This window comes from Lates calcarifer, linkage group LG3 (assembly GCF_001640805.2).
Source record: "Lates calcarifer isolate ASB-BC8 linkage group LG3, TLL_Latcal_v3, whole genome shotgun sequence".
Classification (NCBI taxonomy): Eukaryota; Metazoa; Chordata; class Actinopteri; family Centropomidae; genus Lates; species Lates calcarifer.
This window is the reverse complement of record NC_066835.1, coordinates 22520068-22541930: the sequence shown is the minus strand read 5'-3', so window position 1 is coordinate 22541930 and position 21863 is coordinate 22520068. Positions and strand designations below refer to the sequence as shown.

The 21863-nt window shown below is 41.3% G+C and overlaps 1 protein-coding gene and 3 gene segments (V, D, J or C); 2 read left to right on the top strand and 2 right to left on the bottom strand.

Annotated features, from left to right (window-relative positions):
- Window positions 1-12860, bottom strand: part of LOC108892119 (Ig kappa chain V-III region MOPC 63-like) — a 64761-nt gene extending 51901 nt beyond the window's left edge. Inside the window, 2 exon segments of the V gene segment in view lie at window positions 12196-12490; window positions 12706-12860. Of these exon segments, the coding sequence occupies window positions 12196-12490; window positions 12706-12751 (341 nt within the window).
- Window positions 790-14102, bottom strand: LOC108892118 (Ig kappa chain V-III region MOPC 63-like). The segment is given in 4 exon segments: window positions 790-1288; window positions 2177-2211; window positions 13535-13868; window positions 13966-14102. Coding segments are annotated over 4 exon segments (774 nt in total).
- LOC108892125 (immunoglobulin kappa variable 4-1-like) lies at window positions 5612-6953 on the top strand. The segment is given in 2 exon segments: window positions 5612-5737; window positions 5957-6953. Coding segments are annotated over 2 exon segments (351 nt in total).
- A 1595-nt stretch (window positions 14103-15697) lies between the features above and the next one.
- Window positions 15698-20996, top strand: LOC108892116 (zinc finger and SCAN domain-containing protein 2). Of its 2 annotated transcripts, XM_051069641.1 has the most exons (3): window positions 15698-16169; window positions 16814-18659; window positions 19259-20996. In XM_051069641.1, exons 1-2 carry the CDS (start codon window positions 15998-16000, stop codon window positions 17596-17598), a joined length of 957 nt encoding a protein of 318 aa, XP_050925598.1. In that variant the 5' UTR covers window positions 15698-15997; the 3' UTR covers window positions 17599-18659; window positions 19259-20996. The 2 variants fall into 2 exon arrangements, with proteins under 2 accessions (XP_050925598.1, XP_018545078.1); XM_018689562.2 differs by lacking the exon at window positions 15698-16169 and having other exon boundaries at window positions 17633-18659.
- Window positions 20997-21863: the final 867 nt, after the last annotated feature.

Sequence of the window (21863 nt, the reverse complement as noted above, 5' to 3'; positions counted from 1 at the left end):
CTTCACACCATTTTTATTTTGAACTCACACAGTCTTTGATTAATTAAAATTTACTCAAACAAGATCTAATTTCCTTCATGTAAAATAACTCATTATTCAACTCACATATTTTAGTCACATTCTGTGCTTTGTGCTCCAGCAATCAAGCATAATTTATGATTGACATCAAAAAGGATTTATGGAGGACTTAATTCTGTAACAGTTTATTCATCATCATTTTTTCATCTGGTTCATTTGTCTATGTTTGATCTCTTTGGTAGAATATGTATGTAAATATTTCAAAGGTCAGAATTACAGATCACATTCATTTTATTTCTCTTTATGCTGATGATGTGTGGCTTTTTGTTTCAGATTTAAAGAAACATTTTTGAGACTTTTATTGTTTTATACAAAGGATTTTCATGTTCTTTGGATCCACCTAAAGGAACAATAATGAGTTCTTACCATTAACACACTTAACTGGATAACTGGATGATTTTTCATTGAAATGTTTCTACCAGTTTTTTTTTTTTTTTACTTTTCTTTTTTTTTTTTTACAAAGATTTATTATCACAGAAAAATCTGCAGTGACGATTGAAGAGAAGGTTTACAGACATGAAGGTTTTCATGTTGATTCTAATCACAAATTATTAACGTGTAATTTGCATCGCTGGTTTGCAGTAATCAAACAAAACTGAGGAGTTCTGACTTTATATACTCTCTGAATATACAGCATATTTGGATATATATGTAATCTTGCACCTTTGATTTTTTTGTCACTTCCAAAATAATAAAGATGAAAACAACTGATTTGATGAAGAGATTTTTATTATCTGGAAACACAGAAACAATATTGAAACACTGCGAGAAGCTGGTAAATATTTCTAGTGAAACATGTGAAATAAAAGAGAGAGAGACAGTGTTAGAGAGAGCAGAGTGAGAGCAGTAGCAGAGTAAAACCAGCAGCAGAGTCCCAGTGAGTCAGCTCAGGACTAACACTGGTCTCTCCTCAGTGTCTCTGAGACCAGAGGCTGGGAGCCCTGGGTGGCCTCACAGGTCACAGAGCCCACCTTCCCCCACTGGTCTGCATTGAGCCTCAGGGTGCTGCTCCAGCTGTAGAGGCCGTCCTTACCCAGCACCCCGGGGCTCTTGGTCTCCTTCCAGCTGCTGTTGCTGCTGCCGTCCACCTTCCAGGCCAGACTCCAGCCTGAGGGGAAGCCCTTGTTGGCCAGGCACATGAGCGTGGCCTTCCCCTGCTGCAGCTCCTCGCTGGAGGGGGGCAGCACCGTCAGGGTGGGACGAGTATCACCTAGGAGACACCAATCAGCTTAGAGGACAGGGACCACACAGCTGTCAATCAAACACCACACGCTTGGACACCTTTACTGTGTGAGAGTGGATTTTCTCCTTTAAGGAGTTTCTGTCAGATGGTTTTTCTGCTCCACCAGTCACTCACTCACACACTGTTTCACTTCCCGCTAAGAAACCTCTCATGCATATCAGCACACAAAGAGTCCTCATATGACCTGAAATATATCAAACTACACTGGAAACAAAAGAAGCTGATTTTACATTTCAACAACTGTGTTTTACTGGACTTTATATCAAGTAATTAAATGAGAAAATCATTTCTGGAAATGTTGACTGTCCTGGTACATTTATCATGAAACACATTTACTGTCAAAACTATCAAGAGCACAACAGTTAATCAGATTTACTGTTAAAGAACATTATCAACAAAAATAACTGACAACCATATTTAAAAATGAGCCTCAGGAAGGTTTTGAAATTATTTCAAATTTGGACAAAAAGAATGAAAGATCAGAGATTTGACAGAATTTTTAAAAACTGAACTTCACTCACACTGTTCACAATCATTTGAACTCAACTTGAAAACAGTTTCAAATGTAAAGACTAAATGTGAAAACATTTTTACAGCAGGATTGTTGTTCTTTAATCTCTCCTGCAGTTCAAATTGTTCACATTTCACAAATGAAGTGGAACATGTAAAGAAAAGTTCAGTAAAGCTGCTCTGAGTTCAGCTTCATGGTCAAACAGGAGAAATGAAGAATAAAATAGAGATTTGAAAGAGATTTAGATCAGCCCAATGGAAATTTATATCTGCTCCAAATGTTCAGACACAGAAATTAGAGGCTGAACTGATGATACAATATTTAATATTTGATTAGAAACTTACTTCCAACATCCAGTCTGGTTCCTCCACCAAAAGTCCTCCACAGTGATACAAACTGACTGAGTGGTCGTACAAAAACCTCTGACTGTAGAGAGACACGGCTCTCTGACTTTGACAACAACAAACTCAAATAAACCAGTTCCTGTTTTCAAAAACTAGTTATTTCATAGGAAATTCAACAATATCTAATATTTTTCTAAATAGTTCACTTCATTAAATACATATATTTTGCATTATCTTGGAACTAAAACTGATCCTTGTGGCTTCAAAGTAGTGAGTGATAAATTGAGGTTTTAAAGGAAAATTCTCTTGAGTCATTAATTAAAATCCACACAAAACTGATAATTGAATTGAATTGAAAAATATGAACTAATACATTGATAAAGTGATTGATCCATATAGAAACAGCATCATCAGAGTGATCTCCAAGTCCCTGTTGGAGTCAGTGAGAACATTTCCATAGAGAGCCACTTTGCATCAGCAGCACCATGCTCCAGTGCTCTGGGAGAGTTTATAGTCCTGAGAGTTGAAGACTGGATGACTGACAGCTGTCCTTCATGACAACAGAAGCCACAGAAATCCTCCTCATCAAAAACATGGCTTTGACCTCCGTCCTCATCTGGACTCTCCTCTGCTTCACTCAGGGTGAGGAAAATCATTTTTCTGTCCTGTGAAAATCATTTGGAGTGTAGCTGAGTTTCACCTCACCATCTCATGTCCAGTGTTTCTTCTCTCTCCTCAGGGTCTGTTGGACAAAATGTTGTCTTGACTCAGCCAGCAGCCAAAACAGTACAGCTGGGTCAAACTGTCTCTATTGACTGTAGGGCCAGTTCACAAGTGTATCACTACTCAGGTGCACAATACTACCTGTCCTGGTACCATCACAAAACTGGAGAAGCTCCTAAACTTCTGATCTACCTAACATCAACCAGACTTTTGGGAATCTCCTCCAGGTTCAGTGGAAGTGGATCAGGGAATGGAGTTGACTTCACTCTGACCATCAGTGGAGTCCAGGCTGAAGATTCAGGAGATTATTACTGTCAGAGTGTTCACTCTATCAACAGTCAAGCTGTGTTCACACAGTGAAAAAGCGTCGTACAAAAATCTCCCTCAGTCAGACTGAACAGAAACTGAAGTGACTGCTGCAGCTGGAAGCTACTGCAGAGACTGATACAGTTCACTGAGGACACACAGAGACACCTCATCTCTTGCACATAAAACACCACACAGTTTATCTTCCTATACAGAAAGTAGGTTACAAAGTCCAGCAGAGACAGACTCTCTTTCTCAGTGACTCATTCTATCATAAACTGGTCTCCTGGTTTCTTCCATCCAGAAATGCACCAACATTTCAGACTGCTCAGTCAAACATCATCAAATCAGCAGACAACACAAAACGTCCAAATACACATCACAGTTTAATCATCTGTGACGACCCCGCCTGAGCATCTCCCCCTGAAAGACCCTGATGGGCAGAATTTGGTCGTCAGGTATATTCAGCTCACCTGGTCTAGCTGCACTATATAAACTGGTAGCAGCCAGTCTTTCTCTCTGTCCCCTCTGGCTTCCTCCCTGTTGGGTTTTGGTTCTATTTTGTTTAATTATTTAACATAATCAGCAGCAGTTGAACCACCAGTTAAAGTTCTTATATTTTAAATGAATTTAATTATGGATCATTTCTAAACTCTGTCAGTAGTGAGGAGGAAACAGCCTGATGTGTTGAGGACAGCTACAGTTGACTGACTCTGTGTGTTTGCATATCTGTCCTGCCTCTCTGCTCCCAGCCGTTAAGAGGCCAGTGTTGATCAGTGGCTGTCCAGGCCTTTCAGAGCCACTGACACGCCGGCAGCACAATCATCATGTCTCTGACTCTACTGCTGGCCACCCTGGGGCTCCTTGTTCAGGGTGAGACTCTCTTCTGAAAACTTTGACACTTCAGGATGCAACCAGGTTCACCACAATGATGTTCTGCTATGATGGAGAAACACTCAAACAAGCAGCATCGACCTTCTTCCATCTATTCTCCATGTTAAAGAAATGATCCTCTTCTGTTTGGATGTTGATCATCTTTCTTCAAGCTGGATTTGTCTCAATAACCCTTCTCCTCTGTTTCATGTTTTCAGGTTCATCAGGAGACATCACCCTGACTCAGTCTCCTGGATCTCTGTCTGTTGTTCTGGGACAGACTGTCTCTATCAGATGTACAACCAGTTCAAGTGTTGAGCATAGTGATCTCAAGTGGCTCCACTGGTACCTTCAGAAACCTGGGGAGGCCCCTAAACTCCTGATTTATAGAGCTACAGGTCGTCACTCTGGAGTTTCAGATCGTTTTAGAGGAACTGCATCTAGTAACACTGACTACACTCTGACCATCAGTAGAGTTCAGGCTGAAGATTCAGGAGTTTATTACTGTGGACAGAGTCGGGAATCACTGAGAACACAGTGAAACAACGTCGTACAAAAACCTCCCTCAGCTGCAGAGGAACTGATCTGACTCAACAGCTGCACTGACACTAAAACAACAGAGGTTTGACAAATACATTTAATGGACAAATACTAATGTTGACATTTATAGAATCAGAAAACTAAATTTATTTCAAATTACTGTGACAAATTAAAACATTTTCTAAACACATCAATTAACTAAAACAATATGACTCTTAGCACACATACAAAAAAAACACTGAGTAAGTTTAATTTGTTTCAGTGCTTGAACCAACCTTAGAGAGGGCATTCATGTGTTCATATTTCAGGGGCTGGTTTATCCCCAGGATTCATCATATCTCAGCCACTTAAAAAACTTAAAACTTAAAAACTTAACAACAAAGACATTATTTTTCTCTTTTGTTGTCACTAAAATAAAGAAATGTACATGTAAATAATAACAGTCTACCACCTACTCTCCTCCCTGTTGAAGCACCGAATGGCATTTTACCTTCTCCTCCTCACCTGTGCTTTACAAGCACACACAACACCACACAACTGTCAACACTGGATTTTTACTGTTACTGCTGACAATCACAATCTACTATAAGCACACAAATGATTCATAAGTGAACAAAGTTCAACCAAATATCATTTACTACTGAACAGTTCTACCCATTCTCCTACATCCTAACACTGCCCAGTCTCTCACTGCTGAGAGGATCTAATGATGACTGACCCTTCAACATATCAGAAATCTGTGAACAAAGATAAACCACATATCACAACCAATGTATTCAGTTACTAAAAAGAGTTACTGGATATCTCTTTATGCTGATGACACCTGACTTTATATTTCTGATCATGAAAATCCAGCAAGATTTCTATTAATGTGCATGAGGAAGATTTAAATGGTCAGTAGTCCCATCAGTGAGGAGGAAACAGTCTGATGTGTTGAGGACAGCTACAGTTGACTGACTCTGTGTGTTTGCATATCTGTCCTGCCTCTCTGCTCCCAGCCGTTAAGAGGCCAGTGTTGATCAGTGGCTGTCCAGGCCTTTCAGAGCCACTGACACACCAGCAGCACAATCATCATGTCTCTGACTCTACTGCTGGCCACCCTGGGGCTCCTTGTTCAGGGTGAGACTCTCTTCTGAAAACTTTGACACTTCAGGATGCAACCAGGTTCACCACAATGATGTTCTTCTATGATGGAGAAACACTCAAACAAGCAGCATTGACCTTCTTCCATCTATTCTCCATGTTAAAGAAATGATCCTCTTCTGTTTAGATGTTGATCGTCTTTCTCCAAGCTGGATTTGTCTCAATAATCCTTCTCCTGTTTTTCATGTTTTCCAGGTTCATCAGGAGAAATCATCCTGACTCAGTCTCCTGGATCTCAGTCTGTTGTTCTGGGACAGACTGTCTCTATCAGATGTAAAGCCAGTTCAAGTGTTAGTAGCTACCTCAACTGGTACCTTCAGAAACCTGGAGAAGCTCCTAAACTCCTGATTAGATATGCTACAACCCGTCACTCTGGAGTTTCAGATCGTTTTAGTGGAAGTGGATCTGACCCTGACTTCACTCTGACCATCAGCAGAGTTCAGGCTGAAGATGCAGGAGTTTACTACTGTCAGCAGAGTTACAGCGGGTTCACACAGTGATACAACGTCGTACAAAAACCTCCCTCAGCTGCAGAGGAACTGATCTGACTCAACAGCTGCACTGACACTAAGACACTGGAAGCACAAAACACAAAAATGTAGATAATATGTTCCACAGTGAACATTTTAAAACAAAATATACAGTTTTTAATGTAAAAACTTATATTCAATTTTTTAAATCTTAAACCATTTCTATATGAACTCAAAAATATTTCTTTATTAAAATGCAAAATTTTACTTGAATAAAATCTAACTTTACTTAGTGTAAAATAACTCATTATTCCACTGTGAGATATTGTGTGCTTTTGATTCCAATGAAAAAAAAAAATTTCATGATTAAGATACAATTCAGTCTTATTATTTCTTTCCTTTTTTCATCTTGTTCATTTGTCTTTGTGGTTGAACTCTCTGGAAGAATTCGTATGTAAATTTTTGCATGATTAGAATTACAGCTCACACTTTATTTAGTTACATGTTGCTTTTTATTTCAAATTTAAAAAATCATTTTGAGACTTTTGTTGTGTTATTTAATGCATGTTTCATGCTTTTTGGTTCCTCCTAAAGGAACAACAATGTCAGAGTTCTTGTCATTGACACACTTCAGTAATAAAAGATAACTGGATGATTCTTCATTGAAATGTTTCTACCATGGGTTTTGTTGCAAAGGGTTATCATTACAAAAAATCTGCAATGACGATTGAAGAGAAGTTTTTACAGAAATGAAGGTTTTCATATTGATTCTGATCACAAATGATGGACATATGCAACTTCTATCACTGGCCTGTACTAATCAAACAACACTGCAGAGTTCTGACTAGGTTTATATACTCTCTGAATATACAGCATATTTGGATATATATGTAATCTTACACCTTCTATCTCATCATTGAGAAATTACAGTATTTTTTTTTCTTCTTTCAAGACTTGAAAAGATGAAAACAACTGATTTGATGAACAGATTTTTATTATCTGGAAACACAGAAACAATATTGAAACACTGTGAGAAGCTGGTAAATATTTCTAGTGAAACATGTGAAATAAAAGAGAGAGAGACAGTGTTAGAGAGAGCAGAGTGAGAGCAGTAGCAGAGTAAAACCAGCAGCAGAGTCCCAGTGAGTCAGCTCAGGACCAACACTGGTCCAGCCTGAGGGGAAGCCCTTGTTGGCCAGGCACATGAGCGTGGCCTTCCCCTGCTGCAGCTCCTCGCTGGAGGGGGGCAGCACCGTCAGGGTGGGGGTGAGTCGACCCACTGGAGGAGGAGACAGAGACGAAGATGAAGACAGTTCATACAAAGAGAAAATAAACTCCACCCTGTTGGTTGCAGCAGAGGAGGCTGCTGGTTCTGTTGGTCCTCCTCTGACTGGATGAAACCGGTCTTCAGAGTTTCACTTCCCTCTCTCAGCTCAGTAACCACGGCAACTGACAGGCATCACTGCTGAACCATGGCAACAGACCGGTTTCAGTACTAAAGAAACTCTTACTTCAGTTTAACCAACAATCTTAAACATCAGTGTTGAAGAATTCAAAATCATGCACTGAAGCGAGAGCGTGAGGCTTTTATTTGATCCCCAATTTATTTAGTTCAAACCAAATCTCATAAGAGATGGTCTCCTCATTTACACAGGCATCACTGCTGAACCATGGCAACAGACTGACTTCACTGCTCACTAACTCTTTAAATGCTGAAAGACTTTTTCCAACTCCAAGCATGAATCATACTAATCCATCCTGTGGTTCAATCAGCTGCAGTGATGTTATGATCTTCAGTGGTTATAGTGAGGATGTTACATGTCATTAAATTCATCATGTTGAGAGGAAGATTGAGTAAAACACATGAAATGTTCCTGAGAATACACTGACTGAATATACAACTGGTAGATTAAACTTGATATTTATTACATTAAAACAAGTCAGCACACTATAGTTTTCATCTGAGGAGAAAATAATGAATTATGAAATATCGTCTCCAGTAACTAACTGTTCTATTTAAGAACAGAATTTATTATTTGGAACTACAAACCAATCAAATAAAATTTAAAACAGAGACAGGGATCTATCTCTCACTTTAACTAAATTAGATTTCCCTGTCCCTGTTATAGTCAGTCAGAGCATTTCCATAGAGAGCCACTTTGCATCAGCAGCACCATGCTCCAGTGCTCTGGGAGAGTTTATAGTCCTGAGAGTTGAAGACTGGATGACTGACAGCTGTCCTTCATGACAACAGAAGCCACAGAAATCCTCCTCATCAAAAACATGACTTTGATCTCCGTCCTCATCTGGACTCTCCTCTGCTGCTGCTTCACAGGTAAAGTCCAGAGAATCAAACTCCTCTCCTCTATCAACATCCGTCCCTCTGAAATGAAGCCCACAAAACCATGACGCTGCTTTATGTTTCTGTCTCTGTGTCCTCAGAGTCCAGAGGCCAGGTCACAGTGACTCAGCCTGGAGTATTGAGATCTGCTGTGGGAGGCTCCGTCACCATCACCTGTACGGTCAGTCCACAGGTCTCTGTAGGATCATCAAGTGGTAAAGAACTTTTATCCTGGTACCAACAAAGAAATGGAGAAACTCCCAAACTCCTCATTAGCTACATTAGTGAACGAGCATCAGGGATTCCAGTTCGTTTTACAGGCAGTGGAACAAAGACGGACTTCACTCTGACCATCAGTGGAGTCCAGGCTGAAGATTCAGGAGATTATTACTGTCAGAGTGAACACTATATCAACAGTCAGTGGGTGTTCACACAGTGAAAAAGTGTTGTACAAAAACCTCCCTCAGTCAGACTGAACAGAAACTGAAGTGACTGCTGCAGCTGGAAGCTACTGCAGAGACTGATACAGTTCACTGAGGACACACACACACACACACACACACACACACACACACACACACACACACAGACCTCATCTGTTGTATAGAAAACACCACACAGTTTACCTTCCACTACAGATAACCTGTCTCTTAGTGAGTCTTTCCATTATACACTGGTCTCCTGGTTACTTCCACCCTGATATGTCCTCACACTGTCAAATCAGCAGAAGACTTCTGACTACACATCACAACATAATCATCCTCCTTTTCTTTCAGTCCCTAATCTGACCTGTAATCAAACCAGGTGAACTGGAAACAGCAACTCCTCTTTTATATGAACAGTTTGACATTTACATTTCAGCACACGAGAACACTTCACTCAGCTGAATCCTGACAAATTAAAGACACAAGCATTTAAACACTTCAACCGTAAGAATTACAGCAGCTGCAGCTGACACTGGTTACTGAAGAGGGTAAATGGGTTCAACAAAGATTAAGGGTGATGTAGGCAGGGGACAGGCAGGTGAGAAAAAAAGAATTTTTCATTTTAAAGTTTGTACATCATCAAACTCAGAGCTCAGATCTTTCTGTGCTGAATCTCTTGTTCTGTGTTATGTTGGTTTGGTTTTTGAAGACAAAGACTGTTCAGTTAAACAGGCTTTAATTATTTAACTGAATGAACAGCAGCTGAACCACAGATTAAAACCAAAGTTCAAACCAAAGTTTGCAGCTTTTTACATGATTGATTATTTATCAGTTCTCTCAGTGCTGAAGAGGAGAGAGGATGATAAACAGCTGCAGGCTGGATGAAACTTCCTGCTCTCAGCTCAGTAACCACGGCAACAGTCTTTTTTCCCAGTTACAGAAAAAGTCTCTCCTGCTTGTGTCCACGCTTTCAGCTTAAAAAGTGAGACTTCACAGGCATAATATGACCCCAGCACCCTGTCTGAATTAGCTGGAGCAGCAGGCGGGACACACTACCTGCAAAAACTCTGTGTGATACCAGATGTAATCACAGCGCTGTGTGGATCGTATGAAGAGTCAGACGACTCTCTGTGCCTTCCTGTTGGTGAGGTTAGAGTATCTTAGTAAAGCCGTGTCCATCAGTCTTATCTGGGAGTAGATTCTCTAAGAGCTGTTACAGACCTATCAACAGCTCTACTCATACAGGCTTTACACAACCTTCACATACTCTCAACAGGAGCTTCTTTGGTTACAGAGTTCTGTAAGACATCGGATTCTTCTTTAATGATTTAACTTTAACACTGTAAAGTTAGTGTAACACAGACTGAACAGGTGTATGGTTTCTCTCCTGTATGAACATGTGAGTGGTGCACCAAAGGTCCACTCTGTGTGAATGTTTCACCACAACGAAATGGTTTCTCTTCTGTGTGATGTGTCTCTACAGTGCCCCCCTCTGGTCAAATCTGTTACCACACTCTGCACAGCTGCTGTTACAGAGGCTACATTACTGTGTAGAGTATTTAAATTCAGAGCTTCAGAGTAGAGGGATGTATTGACATAACCATGGTTGTAAATGTCTGGATCTGAGTTCCTGCCTGGTTCTGATCCTCTACAGTCCCCTTCTCTATAGTTTCTGGTTTCAGACAGTAATCTCTATCTCCCTCTCTAATACTTAAACTCTCTTTTGAGCTCGATAAATTGTCTATATCACAACATAATGTAGTAAATACCATCCAGTCAGGGGTGGAACTACTATAAAGGTGTATATAGGTGCTTTGGGGCCTGTAATGGTTCTTTATCGATTTATAGGAGATGTGAAGTTCAAAAATCTACATTTGTAATGTTCTATAAATAAATATGTGAATTAAAAACAACTGAAATAACATTTACATTGATGTCTTGGTGTCTGTATATTACACAAATCTACTGAGTCAAATAACCCCAATAAAGACACCTTAAAAATCCAAAGTCAGTGGGTTAATCCATCAGTGAATGTAAACAATGCTACTTACTGAAGTTCAAGATGGCAGCACATTAACACTGATCACAGCAGCAGGTTATTACCACATTCTCCCTCCGATGCTACGTGTTTGCTTTGACCTCAGTCAGTTCTTTGAAACTGGTTCACTGACCTTGAGTTTATTAGATTTAATAAACTTGGTGTTATACTTTATTTTTCTTCTTCTTAACAAAAACCAACAATGTTATTCTGTCTCTCAACACTTTCTGACTTCCCTCAAAATTTAAGTTTCATTTTTTGAAAAAAGTTGAGTAATTTCCTCAAACAGCTGCTCACTGTTTTTTTTTTTAATCAAACAAACATAATGAATATAAAAAGCAGTTATTGGGGTCTCTCTTTAGCAGCAGATTAATCCACATTTAGTGCTGGTGTGAGTTTTGGGGGCAGCAGAAAGGTGTTTGTGGGACTGAGTCAAAATACATATTTACATATAAGTATTCACCAGTCAGTATTAATACAGCACACATAACACAGGTAGGTTAGTGTTTTTGTTTGGCATTTATTAACTGACTGTACACGAGTGCAACTAGTTTAAACTGATGATTCTTATGATGCTGACTGAGGGGAAGGAACTGGTGTGAATGTGTCGTCAAACAGCAGAGGAGAGTCCAGATGAGGACGGAGGTCAAAGTCATGTTGATGAACAGGATGACTTCTGCTGTGAACAAAAGTCAAATTTATTTGATGATAATTCTTTTAGAATTCTTGTCAGATGTTTTCAGTGTTTGTGGTGCTGTAAATGATTGATATTGTTTTAGTCTAATGTGATGAAATATTAAAAAATATTTTAAAATAAATTAATTTGTTTCCAAACAATAAAATAATAAAACACATCACTGTTTGTAAAACTGTTTACAACATAGATACATTAGACATACATTTAGATTTAACTTCACAGTAATTTGAATAGAGTTAAAATGATCTCCTGTACATTACAGTAACTGCAGAACAATCAATTATATTTTGATATTAATTAAATTGATTTATTATTCTGATCCTTCAAATGTCCATGTTTCTATTTATCCATTTAATGTATTTATAAAACCTCTGTTGTTTTAGTGTCAGTGCAGCTGTTGAGTCAGATCAGTTCCTCTGCAGCTGAGGGAGGTTTTTGTACGACGTTGTATCACTGTGTGAACGGTGTGCTGTAACCCTGCTGACAGTAGTAAACTCCTGAATCTTCAGCCTGAACTCTACTGATGGTCAGAGTGAAGTCAGTCCCAGATCCACTTCCACTGAAACGATCTGAAACTCCAGACTCACGGTTTGTAGCATAATAAATCAGGAGTTTAGGAGCTTCTCCAGGTTTCTGAAGGTACCAGTTGAGGTAGTCACTAACACTTGAACTGGCTTTACATCTGATAGAGACAGTCTGTCCCAGAACAACAGACTGAGATCCAGGAGACTGAGTCAGGATGATGTCTCCTGATGAACCTGAAAACATGAAAAAGAGGAGAAGGGTTATTGAGACAAATCCAGCTTGGAGAAAGACGATCAACATCCAAACAGAAGAGGATCATTTCTTTAACATGGAGAATAGATGGAAGAAAGTCAATGCTGCTTGTTTCAGTGTTTCTCCATCACAGCAGAACATCATTGTGGTGAACCTGGTTACATCCTGAAGCAAAGTTTTCAGAAGAGAGTCTCACCCTGAACAAGGAGCCCCAGGGTGGCCAGCAGTAGAGTCAGAGACATGATGATTGTGCTGCTGGTGTGTCAGTGGCTCTGAAAGGCCTGGACAGCCACTGATCAACACTGGCCTCTTAACGGCTGGGAGCAGAGAGGCAGGACAGATATGCAAACACACAGAGTCAGTCAACTGTAGCTGTCCTCAACACATCAGGCTGTTTCCTCCTCACTGCTGATAGAGTTTAGAAATGATCCATAATTAAATTCATTTAAAATATAAGAACTTTAACTGGTGGTTCAACTGCTGCTGATTATGTTAAATAATTAAACAAAATAGAACCAAAACCCAACAGGGAGGAAGCCAGAGGGGACAGAGAGAAAGACTGGCTGCTACCAGTTTATATAGTGCAGCTAGACCAGGTGAGCTGAATATACCTGACGACCAAATTCTGCCCATCAGGGTCTTTCAGGGGGAGATGCTCAGGCGGGGTCGTCACAGATGATTAAACTGTGATGTGTATTTGGACGTTTTGTGTCGTCTGCTGATTTGATGATGTTTGACTGAGCAGTCTGAAATGTTGGTGCATTTCTGGATGGAAGAAACCAGGAGACCAGTTTATGATAGAATGAGTCACTGAGAAAGAGAGTCTGTCTCTGCTGGACTTTGTAACCTACTTTCTGTATAGGAAGATAAACTGTGTAGTGTTTTCTGTGCAAGAGATGAGGTGTCTCTGTGTGTCCTCAGTGAACTGTATCAGTCTCTGCAGTAGCTTCCAGCTGCAGCAGTCACTTCAGTTTCTGTTCAGTCTGACTGAGGGAGGTTTTTGTACGATGCTTTTTCACTGTGTGAACACATGCTGACTGTTGATATAGTGATAACTCTGACAGTAATAATCTCCTGAATCTTCAGCCTGGACTCTACTGATGGTCAGAGTGAAGTCAACTCCATTCCCTGATCCACTTCCACTGAACCTGGAGGAGATTCCTGACTCTCTGTCTGATGTTCTGTAGATCAGAAGTTTAGGAGCTTCTCCAGTTTTCTGATGGTACCAGGACAGGTAGTATTGTGCACCAGAGTACTGAGCTACTTTTGGACTGGCCTTACATTCAATAGAGACAGTTTGACCCAGCTGTACTGTTTTGGCTGCTGGCTGAGTCAAGACAACATTTTGTCCAACAGACCCTGAGGAGAAAGAAGAAACACTGGACATGAGATGGTGAGGTGAAACTCAGCTACACTCCAAATGATTTTCACAGGACAGAAAAATGATTTTCCTCACCCTGAGTGAAGCAGAGGAGAGTCCAGATGAGGACGGAGGTCAAAGTCATGTTTTTGATGAGGAGGATTTCTGTGGCTTCTGTTGTCATGAAGGACAGCTGTCAGTCATCCAGTCTTCAACTCTCAGGACTATAAACTCTCCCAGAGCACTGGAGCATGGTGCTGCTGATGCAAAGTGGCTCTCTATGGAAATGTTCTGACTGACTATAACAGGGACAGGGAAATCTAATTTAGTTAAAGTGAGAGATAGATCCCTGTCTCTGTTTTAAATTTTATTTGATTGGTTTGTAGTTCCAAATAATAAATTCTGTTCTTAAATAGAACAGTTAGTTACTGGAGACAATATTTCATAATTCATTATTTTCTCCTCAGATGAAAACTATAGTGTGCTGACTTGTTTTAATGTAATAAATATCAAGTTTAATCTACCAGTTGTATATTCAGTCAGTGTATTCTCAGGAACATTTCATGTGTTTTACTCAATCTTCCTCTCAACATGATGAATTTAATGACATGTAACATCCTCACTATAACCACTGAAGATCATAACATCACTGCAGCTGATTGAACCACAGGATGGATTAGTATGATTCATGCTTGGAGTTGGAAAAAGTCTTTCAGCATTTAAAGAGTTAGTGAGCAGTGAAGTCAGTCTGTTGCCATGGTTCAGCAGTGATGCCTGTGTAAATGAGGAGACCATCTCTTACTGAAACCTGTCTGTTGCCATGGTTCAGCAGTGATGCCTGTCAGTTGCTGTGGTTACTGAGCTGAGAGAGGGAAGTGAAACTCTGAAGACCGGTTTCATCCAGTCAGAGGAGGACCAACAGAACCAGCAGCCTCCTCTGCTGCAACCAACAGGGTGGAGTTTATTTTCTCTTTGTATGAACTGTCTTCATCTTGTCTCTGTCTCCTCCTCCAGTGGGTCGACTCACCCCCACCCTGACGGTGCTGCCCCCCTCCAGCGAGGAGCTGCAGCAGGGGAAGGCCACGCTCATGTGCCTGGCCAACAAGGGCTTCCCCTCAGGCTGGACCAGTGTTGGTCCTGAGCTGACTCACTGGGACTCTGCTGCTGGTTTTACTCTGCTACTGCTCTCACTCTGCTCTCTCTAACACTGTCTCTCTCTCTTTTATTTCACATGTTTCACTAGAAACATTTACCAGCTTCTCACAGTGTTTCAATATTGTTTCTGTGTTTCCAGATAATAAAAATCTGTTCATCAAATCAGTTGTTTTCATCTTTTCAAGTCTTGAAAGAAGAAAAAAAAAAAATACTGTAATTTCTCAATGATGAGATAGAAGGTGTAAGATTACATATATATCCAAATATGCTGTATATTCAGAGAGTATATAAACCTAGTCAGAACTCTGCAGTGTTGTTTGATTAGTACAGGCCAGTGATAGAAGTTGCATATGTCCATCATTTGTGATCAGAATCAATATGAAAACCTTCATTTCTGTAAAAACTTCTCTTCAATCATCGCTGCAGATTAACTGTCATAATAAACATTTGTAGGACTTTTAATGTGAAATGTCTCTAAATCGAAACAGTAAAAAATGAATTATTTTAATGTGGTGGTACTCAGAGATGTCCTGCACTCACATATATCAACCACTGGCAGAAGTTATGAAGCAATGTTTTCATGCCACTCGGATTTCACGAATTCTTAATTTACTGTTTTTTTGTCTTATTTTGAAAACCGGATGTCCTGATGTGTCGATGCATTTACCATAAAGGCTAGAATACGGGCGCACTCCGTTTAGTCTCGGATAGTTTGACCTCGGGCGTCCTGCTCCACCGCGGTGTCTTTCTCCCTTTAAAAACGTTACCCGCCACAGCCTGAGTGAACAATGAGCGGCGCTGTGTGCCGTTTATTCGCCCGGTTTCTGCTCTTCAGTCTCCCCTGAGCGTTTTTCCTCTGTTCGCCGGTGGAGGTGAGGTTAGCTTAGCTTGCTAGCTAGCTTGAAGTAAACGGAGGAGGGCGTAACCTAGCAACACAGCTGAGTGATTGACAGGCAGCAGGGCGAGAGGGAAAATGTCCAAAGTCCAGAGACTGAGAGCTTTCGTGAAGCAGAGACTGAGCGCGGCTGCTGAGGAGATACTCGGCCTGTTTGAGAGCACGATAGCGGAGTACGAGGAGGAGATTGTCCGCCAGCGCAGACTGCTGCAGGAGGCTGGGAGGACCGAGATCCACAACGACACGGCAGGTGGCTCCCTCCTCTCGTTGTCACCCTAAAAAACATACATTATATTGCTAAAAGTCTTCGCTCATCTGTCTTCACACACGTATGAACCTGAGTGACAGCCCATTCTTAATACGTAGGGTTTGATATGTTGACCCTCCCTCTGCAGCTGTAACAGCTTCAGCTCTTCTGGGAAGGTTCAGGTTTGTGGGAATTTCTGACCATTCTTCACTGATGCTGGACGAGAAGGCCCGGCTCACAGTCTCCGCTCTAATTCATCCCAAAGGTTGAGGTCTGGACTCAAGTTCTTCCACACCAAACTCGCTCATCCATGTCTTTATGGACCTTGCTTTGTGCACTGGTGCGCAGTCGTGTTGGAGCAGGAAGGGCCCATCCCCAAACTGTTCCCATAAAGTTGGGAGCATGAAATTGTCCAGAATGTCTTGGTATGCTGAGGCATTAAGAGTTCCTTTCACTGGGGCCGAGCCCAACCCCTGAAAAACAACAGCCAACCCAGACTCGTCCATGGAAGTGATTGGAACACCTGAATTCTGATTTGGATGTTTGAGTGAATACTTTTGGCAATATAGTGAATATTCACCACTCTGCTAACACCACAAAACAAGTCGTGTGTGGTGTATTTACATGGTGTCTCTGTGTTTTTTCAGCAAATGTCAAGACGTTCACGGTGATTAAAGAGGTTCCCCCCGTGCAGGACCAGGAGGAGCCAGAGCCAGGTCTCATTAAAGAGGAACAGGAGGAAGTGTGCAGCAGTCAGGAGGAGGCTGACGTGGACTTCCCCTTCACTCCTGTCCCTGTGAAGAGTGAAGATGATGAAGAGAAACCTCCGGTCTCTCAACTTCAACAAACTGAGGAGGAGGAAGAGGACTGTGGAGGACCAGATCCAAACAGGAACTGTGGTCCGGGCAGATGTTTACAACCAGATAACAACACGACGTCAAACTGCTCAGAGACTGAAGGAGGTGATGTTGGATTCAGGCAGAGCAGGGAGGCTGTGAGTCATGTGGGATATGATGCAGCCAAAAGATCATGTGACTCTCCTGAGTGTGGTGAAGGACTGGGCAGTAATGACCATCTGCACATCCACCTGAAAACATTCACCTGCCCGTACTGTGGTAAAAGATTCACAAAGAGCTCGAATCTGACCACACACCTGAGAGTTCACACGGGGGAGAAACCTTTCACCTGCTCCGTCTGTAACACCAGCTTCAGTCTGCGTTGCACGTTGGTGAATCACATGAGAGTCCACACCGGGGAGAAACCGTTCAGCTGCTCGGTGTGCGGGAAAAGATTCTCAAAGAAGGCCAATCTGACCACACACATGGCCCTGCACACTGAGGAGAAGCCGTTCAAATGCAGCGTTTGTGGCAAAAGATTCACCTGGCACTCACAGGTCAAAAACCACAAGTGTGCTGTCGGCAGCAGCAGGTAAAACTCACCTGGAAGAACCTCCTGTTGGAGCTCAGCCAGTGTTTAGAGTCAGTAGAAACAGAGAAACTAAACCAAACCTTATTCTTTAATTGTGGTGAGGAAAGAAAACAGAGAATCGTTTCATACGATGTGTTCCTCCCTGTGATTTTCATGCTCACTGTACAGATCAGCCAACATGGAGCCTGCAGTCCGTTGTGTCCGGTGACATTTCCACTAAAGTTTATTGAAACAAGATGGCTGTGTCCTCAGTGTTCGCCAAGACAGAGAAAAGCAGCATCAGTTTGTGGAGCTCCACTACAACAGAAACTAAACTCATGAATACATGATTATGATGAGTTCATCTGTCCAACAGTGTGTTCAATAGTTAAAATTAGTCTCAACCACCAACAGGGTCAGATTGTTGCTAACATGTTAAGGTATCCATCCATCCAACCTTCTTCCTCTTTCCCCGGAGCCTCCGCCCAGTTTCATGTTCCCAGAAAACCTCCAAACCTCCAGATGTCCGAGCCACTGCACCTGGCTCCTGTTCAGGAGCAGCAGCATCTAGAAGTTTGGTTACTTTTATTTTGAAGAGCAAATAATACCGGAAGCCATGTTATTTACCGGATGTAGCTGCTAACTTGACACCGCTGGGGAGGAATCCTTCCGCCACAGCCTGTTGGTACGGTTTAACTTTTCTAAACGGACTTTGAGCAACATTTCGGGATGTTTCCGTCTAGACAAACGTGTCTGAGTGTGAAAATGTCCACGTTTGAACGACCTGGTGTCTTACGAAGTTCACGGCGGTAGCTTAGCTTGTTCGCTGTAAGTAAACAGACGTGATTGTTACCTGGCAGCACAGCACCTGTTTGTCTGAAAAGAATTTGGGGAAAATGTCTAAAGTCCAAACACTGAGAGCTTTTATCAACCAGAGACTAACTGCTGCTGCCGAGGAGATCTTTGTGCTGTTTGAAAGGACGATAGCGGAATACGAGGAGGAACTGTATTGTTTAAAGGCGAATCATCGACAACGCGAACTACTGGAGGCTGTTTTCAGACCTGAAATCCGGTTACACAGAACAGGTTTGTACAGTTTCATTGTTTTTTCTCTTAGACTGCTGGGAAACACTGAGAGCGTCCATATTCTGAGTTTTACGGTAAAGAAGTTGAAACCGGGTAATGGGCAGTAGTTTTTGTTTGTCCTGTGGTTTTATTGTCGTTATCAAAATTATTTTGAAACAATTTTAGTAATTGCTCATTTGTTTTTAATTTTTTGGGCAAAAATCCCCAAACTTCCCTGGTATCACTGATGTGAATATTTGTTAGCGTCCCAGTTTTCTGTCATTCTGCAAACTGAATTTGGACTTCCTTAATAATGTTGAGCATTTCTCACTATGTGCTGTCATTTTATATACTGATCAACCTGTTGATAGTGAAAATCACTGGTTACAGGAGGTAGAGCAGTCGTCTAGTAATCTGATGGTTCCTGGTTCAACCCTCGGCTTCATGAGTAAGACACTGAACTTGTAACTCGTCCTGATGCTGCACCATCAGTGTGTGAACGTGTTAATGAGACATACACTGTAAAGCAGCCTATTTATCATCTATTTGAAACGCTTTAGTTTAAGAAATTGTGGTATCGTTGGTTTTCTCTAATGTGTGTACATCATCACCCTCTGCAGACGTCCAGCAGCTGTTGGTGACTAAAGAAGAGGCTTACCCAGAGCAGCAGGAGTGGAGTTCCAGTCTGGACCAGGAGGACCCACCAGAGACCCCATGCATTGAAAAGGAACAGAAGGAACTGTGGGCCAGTCAGGAGGGAGAGCAGCTTCAAAGGCTGGAGGAGGCCGATAACGCCATGTTTACTCCTGAAGTGAAGAGTGAAGACGATGATGGAGACAAAGCTCAGTCCTCACAGCTTCATCACAGACAAACTGAGGAGGAAAGAGATGTAGAGGTAGAAGCTGGTGGATCAGATCCAGACAAGACCTTAAATCCTGGTACATGTTTACAACCAGGTCATGACAAGACTTCACAGGACTCAGAGTCTGAGACTGATGATAGTAGTTTCTACTCTGAGGAGATCAGGGAACCTCAGTCAGGTTTAAACCTGCTACACAACAAAGTACCTGCAAGTGATCTGGAACATAAAACTGAGAAAACACCAGCACTGTCCTCAGAGTCTGCTGCAAGAGCAGACCACAAGAGACATCCACAGGAACACAGTGAAATCCAAAAAGGAGAGAAACCGTTTGGTTGCTCAGTTTGTGGTAAACGGTACCATCAGGGCAAACTCTTAATAATTCATTCAAAACTTCATTCAAAAGAAAAACGTCATTTTAAAAGGAGCGGGGATGTTGGATGTACAGAGGAGAAACCCTTCAGCTGCTCCTTATGTGGTAAAAGATTTGAAAAAAGCTATAATTTAATCGCACATGTCAGAGTTCACACAGGAGAAAAACCCTTCACCTGCTCAGTTTGTAAAACATGTTTCAAGACCCGACACGCTTTGATGAATCACATGAGAATTCATACTGGAGAGAAACCATTCAGGTGCTCAGTTTGTGGTAAAAGGTTTGTCCAGAGTGGATCTCTAAAACAACACACGTCTGTCCACACAGAGGAGAAACCATACAGCTGCAACGCCTGTGACAAAAGATTCTCTCTGCTCACTTATCTCAGAAGACACAAGTGTGTTAGTAAGTTCAGCAGCAAGAGAAGAAGCCGCAGAAATGCTTGTTGAGACATTTTCTCACTTAGAAACTGAAAGAAAAATCCTCTCAGGGCAGGGAGGTCAAAAAAATGTACTCACTTGTCTTTCAGGGCTTCCGTATTTATGTGTGTGTAATACACACACAAATCAATGCTTTAACATAAATGAATTATTTTCATTCATTCCCTTCAGTATCAGATAAATAATTGATATAATACATAAATACTGTTTGGATCCTTTATGATCGGTATGATGAAGTTTTCCCTGGTGTCCACTGGAGGGCAGCAGAGACTTCAAAACCAGGTGAATTCATTTTCTCCACTTGTTTGGAAAGTCTGCTGAGTTTTGTCTTAGTGATGTTTCTGTGAACGAAACATTTCCAAAATTTTAACAGAAAGGCTTAAAGACTTGATTTGAAGATTATAATGTTTTTGTTTTTTTTGTTTGGTGTCTTTTCTGCAGGTTCTAAAGATTGTTGTGCTGCCTTTTTAATACATTTTTCTACATTTCATTTTGTGATCCCTGACTGACTCTTACTGCACCCTGAAACTAAGACATTGATATTTAACAGCACTCACTCTGAAATAATTTGTTTATGAGATGTAAGTGACTTTATCAGTAACTCTCTCCATTGATTTGAGGTGGATCAGTAAATGTAAGACTTGTGTTACAAGCATATTATTAATTAAAACCTCATCATACCATAAGTGTGTGTGTATATTCATCTCTGGTTCAGCTGGAAAGTTGTGAACCGTCCAGGATGGATCCGTTCGCCTTCCTGTTTCTATTCGCCTTTACTGGTAAAAAGAATCAGGGATTTTGTTTTTTAATTGTTTTTAGTTTTGTTTCTTGTTGCGGAGGTGTAGCCTGATGACTGTAACCTTCATGAAGATAGGATTCACTGCAGGACTGCAGTTTCCTCCCTTTTCCAGCTGGTAATTCAGCCGTTGTTTTAATGTTGCAGATGGTCAGTTTATTAGGAACACCCAGCTAAATCCTCCTCCAGGTTCATAATGTTCTGTTTGTGTCGACACTGTTTTAGAGAGGTGTTAATTCAGATATAGGAGGATGTAGTCTGTGGTGAGAGACTGAGAAAGGCAGAGAGACCTTACAAACAGGACGTCCCTCTAAAAGCAGCAGCAGTTTCTTGTCTGTCTCTGCTGTGAAGACTTGAACCGTCCGTGATGGATCCGTTCACCCTGAAGTCTCTTCTGTTTCTGCTCGTTTTTATCGGTAAGAACAGATCAATACTTCACTCAGAGAATTGATTTTTTTCTATGATTTCATTGTTTATTTCTAGAAAAGTTGACTCTGTTTGTGAAATGTTTAATGTTATTTAACCTGACTTCATGTCTCTTCCTCTCAGGATGCTGTGCAGGGCAGAATGTTCTCTATGCAGCTTTGGGGAGAAGTGTGACATTAAAAACTTTCCAGGACATTCTAGATGATGACGTTTTGGTCTGGACTTTCTACAGCGGGACTCAAGGGACTCGTGTTGCTACTGTGTCCCGAGCAGAGCTGGTGGTGCACACACCCTATGAGGGAAAAGTGTCGGTGAACCGGGCCAACGGCGA